Below are 12,104 nucleotides of genomic sequence, written 5' to 3' on the forward strand. Positions count from 1 at the left end.
TCATGAAGGAAAGATCTTATTAGATAAAATCTGTAGCTTCATTAGAAACCATACCCAAGATGGGCGGGGGGTGTCATAATTATGCCTTTAATCCCAGCACTTGGGAGACAGACAGGAGACTCTCTGTGAGTTTGAGACCAACCCGGTCTACAGAGCAAGCTCCAAGACAACCTCCGAAGATACAGAGAAACCCTGTTTGTTTCAAAAAGAAACAAACACCCACCACCTCCAAAACAAGCAAACAAACAAACAAACAAAAAGAAATCACACCCACAGTGTAAAAATGAGACAGCTGGGCTTTAGGCGAAGGGCGTTAGGATGTGTTATGGCAGGAGCTTAGAAAGAGGGACAACCAGAACCTTAGGCTCTGAAGTGATGGCTTACAAGATGATGCAATAAAGTTACATAACATTTTGTAGGCACAGACCTAACAGAATGACATTACTCTAAAGTTGGGGGTCATGGATGTGGAGGAATAGTGAAAGGCGACTAACAAGAACAGAGATGAGTGTGGCACCGGCCTGAGTGTCTGAATGCAACACACAGGCTGCTCAGACAGCAGCAGCAGCCCAGGGCAGCCTGGAAATCTTGAGAGTGAAAAGAAATGGCCGTGTTCCTTTGTCACCACGGTGGACTACTGCAAGGCTCTCTGGGAAACTACACTCCACTGTGTGACTCCGTCCTGTGTCTTCCTGGGAAGGATGTCACACAAACTTCAGAAAATAAAATGAACAGCAGAACTGAAAGCCCCACTCTTGGATCTGAGCAGAAACCATGCGCATTTGGAACACATCTAGGATGCCCCAGACTGGGCACCACAGCATCTGTCTTGCTCCCTTCTGTAAAGAAACACAAACCGGAAGCTGAGAGAAGGGCTGAGGCGATAACCTTACCTGGCGTATAGGATGGGCTGCTTTGTGCATTGCCTCAAGCCACCTGAAAGACAGTGAAATGAGAGGGTCTATCAGTGGGGGGCTATGCAGTGTCCCATAGGGAAGCTTGCTTAACCTGTCCTTCAGGCAGTCCCGAGCTTCAGGGGTATTTCATCACTGCTGGGTGAACGCAACACATTCTTGCAAATATAAAGTTAGTTTGTGGCAAAACCTTATCCCATTAGACGTATCTAAGGCAAAGTTCATGGTACCCACCACTACCCTCATTTGATCAGTGCCTAAGAGAAAATTCGTTCACTGTTTCTGAGGTTTGGAATTTATTAAAAGCAGCATGGCTGTTAACGATCACTTTACTAACCACAAGGCACAGCCCACTAAAATATGGAAATACTGGTGAATGGCTATTGCCTGGACTCCAATCTCAAGTGTTCTTTGCACATAGTAGCTTCATTGCCTTAGTGGTGTTCCATCTGGAGGCCTGAGCTTTTCCAGTCTTGCTCGTTAGCCTGGCATTAGCAGATCCACCCCACCCCAGCCTGTCAACTGCTTTCAGCTTTGTTTCAAACTCCCCAACTTCCAGTGCAAGCACAATGTTGGCTGTTCTCCCAACAGTCCCGTGTATGTCTTTGTCTCCAATCTCACAGCAAACTTCCTGATCTCCTGACTCTTATACTCTTTTCATTCCCCCTTCCACAATTTTCCTCATTTATTACTTTTATGGCCAATGATGGGCTCTTCATTATAAGGATAATCCACAGAAATTTTAAAATAGTGTCTTGGGCATGTTTGGTACAAATAAATACTATGTATTCATTGAGGTAGAATCAAGTTGCTATCATCCCTATTGTCTTTTACTGTATATTTATTAAAATATACAATATTCCACACACAGAGGCAGAATACTTTTTTTCTGATCCAGCACTCCCTGTAAGGTAGCGGGAGGTAGTCATTAGGACTACACAAAAAATTGATGTGCTACCATTTTCCATCGACTTTCTGTTCTACGATCTGCTCTACCGCTCACTTTAGCTCGTCAGTTCCTTCATTACAGTTTTCACTGAACTCACTCAAATGGCCAGCGAGTTCCATTCCCTCAGGGGAATGGAGTGTATATCTAATGGTCAGAACTTTTGCTACCTTTTTAGAGTGCCAAAACATCCTCCCTCTTTGTGGAATATATGCTTGTACAATGTCAATGGAGTCTCTATCCGTCCATCTCATCTCACTAGAGTGTATTGTTCCATATCACGCTTCATTATTTTTATACTACCAGCTATCCATCTTACAGTTTATAACTCTGGCAAGTTGTTAGGAATGAGAGCTATACGCAGGGAGCTTCAGCATTATTGAGGTTTCCTCTTTTAAAGAAGTTAAGGAGAGTTACAGTATTAATGTTAACAGAGTATGCTCATGCTCTTGGGAAATTCTGTTAAAAAATGAAATAATGTCATCCTAAGCTTCTTGTACTTAATAAAACATATGCTACCATATTTTGTTCTCTGTTAATTTCTGCCTCAAGAATATACAAGTCTACTTCTCATGAAATATCCCTGACTGAAAGTAAAGCCAGAAAGTCAGGAGATTAATGCATTACCTTTTCATCTCTTGATTTGAAGTTGCACAGAGGCAAAACATTCTGCTTCCAGACCGAGGCATACAGTTAAACACGAATGGTTTTCCCAAGCTGTTCTCAATGCCAATGTCTGCTCCTTCCAATTTTATTATGTCTAGAGGTGGCCACTTCTCTTCATCCTGTAATTGATAAAGAAGATATTCAGTTACTGGAGAAAATGAAAAAAAAAATAAAGGGAGACCATGATGATTATTTTATATTGATTATTTTTTCCTTAACATAAAAATAAAGTCAAGCTGGGTGTTGGTGGCTCACACCTTTAATCCCAGCACTCAGGAGGCAGCCGCACAGGCAGGCGGATCTCTGTGAGTTTGAGGCCAGCCTGGTCTCCAGAGCAAGTGCTAGGACAGGTTCCAAAGCTACACAGAGAAACCCTGACTCAAAAAACAAACAAACAAACAAAAATAAAGTCAAGCACAATTCACAGATTATCTTTTCTTTAGTATGTAACACAATATTCCAAATTATCTGTTTGTAGTTTTTAAACAGCTTTTGAGCAGCTGTTATGAATGTGAGCTTTATTTATGCCCATTTTGGAAAGTAGTATTAATGCCAGCTTTCCCATCATCAAAAAAGACATCAAAAGAAATCCGTACCACACAATATACACTGTAATGACGTGGCATCCCTAGACAGCACCTGTACTATGAGTTCCATGCTTACTGTGTGCCATCCCTTCTTCCAAATCATTTCATCCACTGACTGACTAGACAAATGCTCATGAGATGGCTTTATAATAGAAAAGTTGATAGTAACACAAAAGGGCTAAAAATAATTTTACAGGTAAATAGTCTTTATTTTCATTTATTTTATAGCTATTTTTTTTTAAAATTCCCTTCATTATTCACATCTCTTTTTACCACCTCTGCATTAAGATGAAACTTTCTTACTTAGCATGAAGTCACTCACTGTACAGTTACATATCATGGATGTTTACTAAATTTATGGAGTTACAAAACCACCCTTGTAATCCAGTTTGGGAATATGTCCATTAACCTCTAAATTGACTTTGAATCCATTGGCAGTCAGTTGCTACCATTTCCCAAATCACAGATCATGTTTTGTGTCCTTATGCATTTGACATTTTTGGATGTTTAATGTGAGCGGGAGCCATATACCTTGTGGTCTTTTTACTTAGTGTGATGTCATTAAACTTCTAAGTTGCAGTACAGATTAGCACTTCCTTATTTTTTTAAGACCGAATTATATTCTATTGTAGGAGATGTGGCAATTTGTTTCTCCATGTGCAAGCTGACAGACATGATTTTTTTTCTGGCATAGGGGCTATTTTGAGTAACACTGCTATGAATATTGTGTACATGTCTTTGGCAATACCGAAATGGATATAAGGATATTCAATTAAGAGTCATATCCCTACTTCTATGGTGTTTTCATGAACTATATCTCAATATTCACTTTTTTAGAGGAAGACTATTAGATCCAGTGACAAGCTCTGCTATTACACAGGTGACATAGCAGCAGGACATGAACCCTGTCTTCCCGCAGGGTCTTTCCATACTGCTTCTATCAAATGTCTGTCCTCTTGATCATTGGGATACAACAGCTGTTGGTTTGGGGAATAAATGATGAATGCTTGTGTGAGAGTCAACACTTTGGCTACTTGGTTACATTTTCAGGAGCATCTTAAGGGTGAATTAGAAATAGAAATAAAACCTAATGAACTTATCCCATTGGTAGGCAACTGATGTGTTCACTGAAAGCAAACACCGCCAAGTCTGCCTTGTGAGGGCCTATTATACAGACTAGATGATGCTGGCCTTAGCCTTAGTATGGCTTGGTCACTCAGGGAATGTCAGGGACCTCCCACATCCTTTGATGCAGGCAGAGGGCCTTTAGTCATTTAAGAGGCTCTTCTCTACTTGCTCAAGTTTCAGGTGTATGGGAAACATGAACAACAATTTAATGGATTGGATTTAAAAGCCAGGGATACTTTCTTTTACAGGCTCTGCACCGCGGCCAAGATGGCATTTTTACTCATCTCAGCTGCTGCCTCATGTCCCCCGCTGATGAGCCAGCTGTGTGCCTGGTGGCAGCTGCAGTGAAGCTTTGGTCATAGAGCATTGCAGCAGGTGTGGGGTCTCCTGCAGCTGTGCTTTCTTAGCTTATGCTTTATCTCAGCTTCACTTGAACAAGAGCCCTGAAAGCCCCCTCTTGGTGAGAACCAGATGTTGAAAAAGAGCCTTCACTGGATCTAACCTAATACTGCCTGCATTGTGGTGTGATGCTCATCAGTCCAATGTTTTCCAGAGATAAAGGACAATTAAAACCCGCCTTCCATTTTACTGTCATGCAAAACAAAACAAACAAAACAAAACCTACTTCTTTAAGCAAAATTCAGTATTTTAGCTTGGCAACGATTATTAAACTGGTTCTGTTTGATCCCTTCCCGAAAGCGCTGCCAAAAGTCTTTCTTAGCTGTGATAGAACAATGAAAATCTCCTCAAGGCTGCATTCCCCACAACTTCGTATTCTTTTGTCCAAGGCACAGAAATCCTCTGGCACTGCTCTCTATTCCCCAGCCAGTTCACAGGTTCAGCTGCTGCCATGTGCAGGATTGATTAAAATAGCATGGATGCTAAGGGGATTGCACTAGGAATTGTTTAGTGATGTCCAGAAGCTACAGAGTGAGAATAAAGGAACTCGGGCTGTTTGTGCCTAAAGACCTTGGGCAACATTGGGGTTGTCTATCATGGAAATAATATCTTTTACAAAATGAATTCCAAAGGTCAGAGTGTTCAGAAACGGGGAACATCAAGCAATAATGATGACAATAATCCAACATACAGTGAATGCACTTCTGAAATAGATTATTTTAATGGAGATGAATAAAGACAATGGCATTTGTGTGTTTGTGGTGCTTTCTGTTGAATAAAACTATCTACAGGTGCCTTTGAATTTTTGCTTTGGTCAAAACTTTGGTTTGAATATGATAGGAATTTGTTGTTGCCAGGTCTCCTCATCTTGGAAAAACAAAACAACCAACTCAGGACACTGTGTGTATGTTTCATTTACCCTGACAACCCAGACTTTTAAGAAGGTAGGGAAAGGCATCTTTAACCATGGGAAGGAGATAACTCTCAGTGGAGAAAAAGCAGAGCAAAGACAAACCTAGACAGAAAGAAAGACTATAACTAAGAGGAGCACCCATGAAAAGGTGAAACAAATGCAGAGCTGAGAAGCTTTGGAACTTGAGGGTTGGAACAAAGTTGAGGAGTGTCCACCAGAGCTTCATTAATGACACCAGCACCCTTTACCCTTTAAGTGGCCTCTTGGAGCACCTTTTTCCTTCCAGCAACTGAAGCCATCCTTCTTTGATGGTCATGAGAAGATGCTTATGACTGACCATGCCGTAGGATCAGAGGAGAAGTAACGGGCATGCGTGAGAAGGAAGGAGAGAAGAGGAAGGCTTTCAAAGCTGTGCCTCTGTGCTTCTTAGTATTGTGGAAAAGAAGTCAGGACTCTTGAAGAACTACAAGCCCTTTCCTAGATTATTTGAGTTTGTTTATGTATGCATTTATTTGTTTGTGCTTCATTTCCCCCCTCCAGGCAGGCAAGACAGGATGGAAATGACAGAAAACAGAAAGTCAAAGGAACATGAAAATCACACCCTTGTTTATGAGTAATAATAGTTTCCCAGTTAAAGCTTCGTGATTTTGACATTCACGTTTTACCACTCACCCGTTTGAGCAGAAGTACGCCCATAAGGTATTTAATATTTCCATAGAGCTATGGCTCTTTTCCTGTTTTTTTTTTTTTTTTTAATAAATTCCCTGGCTGCAGATGTGACATCAACAGAGGTAACTAGCTGCCAACTGAGAAATTTGTGCTTTCTTTTTCAGTTTCCCTGAGGTGGGGAATCAGGTTTTCAGTGTGATAAATACAGGCTGACTACATCATGTTATTTCCTGGCAGCAGCACAATTCCAGGTTCCAGGAGGCCCTGGGAGCCCTTGTAACTATAGGATCTTGTCATCATGGGAGCCCTTGCAGCTAAAGGAGCTTGTTGTTATTGGACAAACCCTGATGCTATGCCCAGACAAACAGGTTTCTTCTTGAAAGTTAGCCAAGGGGAGGGTTGCCAACAGTATTTTTGTTTGGGTTACCGACTCTACAGCTTTGATGAGAAATTTATGTTCTCCACTGGATAGCTCAGATGTTACCTTTATCTTGGCTTCTAAATTACACTTAGATGCATACCCATCACCATATAATACTTATCATTACAAAAGGAGACTGAGGACTGGGTATGGTGGCATATGCCTCCAATTTCAGTACTCAGCGTGAAGACAAGATTACCATGAGACTGAGGCTAATCTAGACTACACAGGGAGTCGAAAGAAAACCTGAGGTGTATAGCAAGACCTTGTCTCAACACCCACACTATTAAAAAAGAAAAGGCTGTGAAGTGATGAAACTGAATTAATGGCCTGAAAGTTATGGGTAAAACAAAGGCATTCTGTATCATACGCTCTTTTATGAAATGCTTGTTTTAAAGTGTCCTGTCTAAATGCACAATAGGGCCTACCCATCCTCAAAGGATATATTCCAAAGACTGCAGGGGCTGTATGACACAGAGAGTGCTGGACCCCAGTAACTAACATTACCCTGCAATGTGGCCATAAACTGCAAGACCTAGTTGATTTCTTGGTTTCATGTCATTCATTTGCCTCTGTACTTCTACACATTATGGACATAATTAACTGAAGTAATAAGCACAAAAACCATGACACTGTGACAGGTGATCTGATCATTGAAATGGCTCCTGACTAATAGGGGGTAGTATATAGAGTCATGCTTTATGTTTAGGGTGGGCTACAGTGCGATGGTAAGATATATTACATTGACTCGAAAAGGTTTGCAGTAAAGACATGAGTTATTTGCTTCTGGAATTTTCCATTTAGGTATTTTTTTTCTTCACAGTTGACCATAGGTAATAAAAATACTGAAAGCTCAGAAAGTAAAATCACAAGTAAAAGGGACTATCATGCTATATATCTTGTAGAGGGACTCTACAGCGCGCGGGGGGGGGATTTGAATCCTTATTATACTGCTCAGGGAGTCACTTCCATGACTTGCTAATGACTTCATAATCACCCCGAGACTCAATTTCTTAACTGCAAAATAGGATTATTTTAAGAGTTAATCAGATTTAAAATGCTGAAGACAATGCCTGACATTTCATAAGTTATATATAAATGTTTGGGCTAAGAAGCTACTGCCACCTCCAGACAGAGGCCAACTGTGCTACAGAGTAGCCTACAGGGGATAACTTCCAGATCTCTGTCAAGCCCTGCCTCTACCGTGCCTGGGTTAACAACCTCAACACTGATGAGTTTCTTTCCCCATTTGTTCATCCACCATTCTGTGCTTTTTTTTTTTATCATCTGCTAGATGTTACGCTAGACACTCAAGTGCTACCTGGATGTTACAAGGCAGACTGGTTTCCTGATTAGGCACCTTGCTGTGTTGTTTTCTTTCTCCTGTTTCAGAAGTTTGGACCCAGGGCCTTGCAAATGCTAGGCAAGTTCTCTGCCACTGAGCTACAAGTCCCCTCTTACTCATGTGAACTGTTGGACTCTCTTTTCTGGTCATGTTCTCTGATTGTTGGAGTTTTCCAAGTCTGGTGCTTCCATTATTTATGGTCATTGGGTAAATTTTGTGCCCTCAAGGTGAAAGAAGTGCCTTAGTCCTGTTGACACTTTCAGTTTGCAGAGGGTTCAGATGTTTATCTACAGAAATGATGGCTTACCCTGCGTCTTTGAGCATAGGAAATATGACTCCTGCCCTCTCTTTAGGTCCTCCTCCTCCTCCTCCTCCTCTTCTTCCTTTCCTTTTTGTGAAATGAGTTGATAAAGTGGAAACCAAAGACAAATTCTGCTTTTCTTTAAAAATCTTCACCTCAGTTCCTTTATTTCCTCCTGATACTAAATTTGCTCAAGTCCTTGACATTTGGTGCCAGTGTATGAGGTGCCAGTGTATGAGGTCATCCAGTGGCTGGTTAATGTTGAATCATCTGCCTTTCAAAGCTAGTATTCAGCACCTAATAGACTCTGCCACTACATCCCATGGATCTAGACACAGAAACCAACCAGGTATAGGTGAAGACTGAGTTTCTCTGTGTCAGCCTTTTCATAATTTAGTGCGACAATCCTGTGGATGTTCAAAAAAGCCTAAATAATGCTGTTTCCTACTCTGAAGCCTTTGAGACTTTCTCTAGTGCTAAGTGCATCTTGCCCAGGGCTTTCCCTGGTTCTCACCTTGGACAAAAATGACATGATCGTGATTCCCAGTCGATTTGGATCCAGGCTACTCCTTCATATTTCTGCTCTGTATGCTCTTCTATGATCTGTGAGGTTGGACATTTGAAAATCTGATTTTACTCCACTAAGAGTTACTGAAAACACTGGACCCCTGAAGAAGAAGATCTCACCAGCTGCCAGACCAAATAGAATACCGCCATCACCTATATGCTTTACCCCACTGGACTTCCTTCTGTGTCCAAGCATCAGTCATGGATGACTTAAGCGCTAAGAACTCTGATCGATGTCATGATGCAGGACCCATGGTCTCTGGACTTCACACCTGCATCAGTAACCTGATACCCTGGGAAGCCCTGCCCTGCTGCATACCTGCTTAGCAGCCTTGGTTCACCTGAGCAGTGCCATTTTGTTTTTTGTTATGTTTTTTTTTTTTTTCCTCAAAGACTGTGGATTGGTTCTGACCGGGCATCCCAACACCAGTGAGCCCAAACAAACTTTTTCAGTGATTTCTGAACTCTTACCTCCAAATATGTTGTTTTTGAGCACCTTTCTTCTGTCTTGAGATAGGTTCTAGGGATCCCTGTTTACATTTATTAACTACTCTCTCATGTTCTTAGGCAATAGTCCTCCATATTACATTTCCTATGTATTTCTTTGTGTGACAATTCATTTTTTAATTTCATTTTTCAATTCATCCAAAATGTGTTTATTGGGATGGTTCCCACTCATCTTGAATCAGGTGCTTTTCAGTGCTGCTTCCTCCTGAAGGAGCATCCTTCTGTCAGCCTTGCTTTTCTGCCTGTGGCTGACAGAGGACAGTGGAGCAGCCAACACACAAGACTACCATTTGTGCATGGCTAAAGACCGTGGTGATTTTATAGCATCCTGGGCACTTCACATCCATAAAGTAAGAACTGGGGCTCTGCACCAGGTGCTTTTTCTTGTGTTTCCTCTTTTCCTCTTCCTCTTTTCCTTGCAAAGGAGATCCTTTGCAAGAGGCATGTTCTCATAGGGAGGTCGTCACCGCGGGAAAGGCGACAATTCATTTTTTAAAGTTAATTTTGTAATAATTGTCTGGTCAAGCAATTCTCAGTGTTTTAAAGAAGGTATCCTTCAGACACGATTAATACTTGAATCAATAGAATTTGAATTAAGTAACTTAGTCTCCATAATTGGGAAGGGTTTCATCCAGTTAATCAATGTCCTCAAAAAGGAAAGAAATTAGTTTTTTCAGCCTGCCTTCCTTTCTTCCTTCCTTCCTTCCTTCCTTCCTTCCTTCCTTCCTTCCTTCCTTCCTTCCTTCCTTCCTTCCTTCCTGTTTTCTGTGCTTGGGATAAGTTCCAGAACGTGTGCGTGATATACTCCAAGTGCAGCATGGGAGCTTTCCCATGGTTCCCAGCCATCCTTTCTATGACCGTCACTAATAGAAGAGCGTCATTCCATTCTTCTCCATCCCTTTGCTCAAGTTGCCCATCATTTTCCCATTTCCCATCTTCCAGTATAGTCCCAGCCATCCTTCAAGGTCTCTGCTTCAATTTCTTTCTTCCTAACATCTGGCTTTTGTGGCCTTCATCAGTCTCTGTTTTCTCACAAAGCACAACTGTGTCACCACACTCAGTGCTGAAATACGCAGGCCGTATGTGGATCCTCTTTGAAAAAAAAATGACGTGGAGCTCTTATTGTGCACAGGGATTGTGCTATGTACTTTTTGATTTCATGTCAAATTTTAAATAGGAAAAATGATGCTGGTGGTGCTAACAATAATTTCCTGAGTGCGAACTATTTACAAGCCATTTTTACCCGATCCTGTTTAATTCTGTGACTTGGTAAAATACCTTCCGTATTTTATGTGTGAGGAAAACGAAGCACAATGTCTTGTCTGTGGGCATGACGGTGACAGAATCCTCAGCAGAGGGAAACCAACTCAGATCAGCCTGACATTGCCTTTTCAGGGGGTCTGAACACAACACAAATGCTGTGAGAAGTTTGTCAGGATGGACCAGTTGAGGGAGCAGAATTAAGCTTTTTACTTTTAATTATTCAGGACTATGGCAAAATGCATATTATATAGAATTTACCACCTTAAACATTTTGAGTGACGCCATCACCATCATTCATCATCACAAGCTGAAGTGTTAAGTCACCAATATTAAGTCTCTATTTCCCACCCCAGTTCCTGGCAGCCACTTCTGTATTTTCTCTCTCCAAGACCTTAACCTCTTGAGCATCTTAGGGAAGAGCAGCATGCAATATTTGAACTTTTGTGATTAGCTTATTTCATTTAGCACAATATTTTAAGGTTCATTCATGTTACAGAATATAACTTTCTTTTTAAGAAAATGTGATAGGATCTATAGAGGAGGCTTGGCAGTAAACAGCACATATTGCTCTTTTTAGAAGACCCAAGTTTGATCTCAGCACCCATGGTGAGTGGCTCCCAACTGTCTGAAACTCAAGCTCCAGGGGAATCCAATGTTCTCCTGGCTTCCTAAACTCATGTGTTTACCTGCTCTCTCTCTCTCTCTCTCTCTCTCTCTCTCTCTCTCTCTCTCTCTCTCTCTCTCTCTTTCTGTGTCACATGCAAATAATTAAAAACAAGATAAATATGTTCAAATGTAATAATATTCTACTGAATAGATTTGTCACATCTATCTATCTATCTATCTATCTATCATCTATTTATTTTACCTATCATGTCACCTCTATCTATCTATCTATTTATCTATCTATCTATTCATCTATCTATCATCTATTTATTTTACCTATCAGTCTGTCAATATATACTCAAGCTGCTTCTACCTCTTGGTGATTGAGAATAATGCTGTTGTACAGATATGTATCAGTAACTGTCCAAGACCCCGCTTTTATTTCCTAGGCTATAGTCCCAGAAGCGGAATGGCTGGGTCATACAGCAATTCTACTCTTTATTGTTGAAGAACGTCCATATTTTCCCATAGTCATTACATCACACACCATTTCCACCAGCAGGGTACAAAGATCCCAATTGCTACTTATCCTTTCCAGTACTCAATACTTTTTATTTATTTCCTAGTTTTTAGATAATTGCTATTCTAATGGGTATGAAATTGTGTATTGATTGTTTTTATTTTGATTTCCCTAATTATTAAAGATGAGACACTGAGAGCTTTTCCCCACGCTTGTGGGCAATTTGTACATCTTTGGAGAAATTATTACTAAATTTCTTTGATCATTTTTTAAATCAAATTTTATCAGTTGCTTTTAATAGGCATTTGCCACATATAAGACTTTACTATAAAATATGTATTTATTGTAAAGT

At 40.8% G+C, this 12,104-nt stretch overlaps 1 protein-coding gene and 1 pseudogene across 1 annotated transcript in view; both read right to left on the reverse strand.

Moving 5' to 3' along the window:
• The window catches only part of LOC100753122, a 110,268-nt gene that overhangs the window by 14,821 nt on the left and 83,343 nt on the right, over window positions 1-12,104 (reverse strand). Inside the window, exons 9-10 of the mRNA XM_027395996.2 lie at window positions 2,488-2,645; window positions 894-936 (exon numbers count right to left, since the gene is read on the reverse strand). Coding sequence (XP_027251797.1) covers window positions 894-936; window positions 2,488-2,645 — 201 coding nt within the window. The remainder of the gene's footprint in view (window positions 1-893; window positions 937-2,487; window positions 2,646-12,104) is intronic.
• LOC107977828 lies at window positions 9,500-9,808 on the reverse strand (annotated as a pseudogene).

This window comes from Cricetulus griseus, chromosome 2, assembly GCF_003668045.3.
Source record: "Cricetulus griseus strain 17A/GY chromosome 2, alternate assembly CriGri-PICRH-1.0, whole genome shotgun sequence".
NCBI lineage: Eukaryota > Metazoa > Chordata > Mammalia > Rodentia > Cricetidae > Cricetulus > Cricetulus griseus.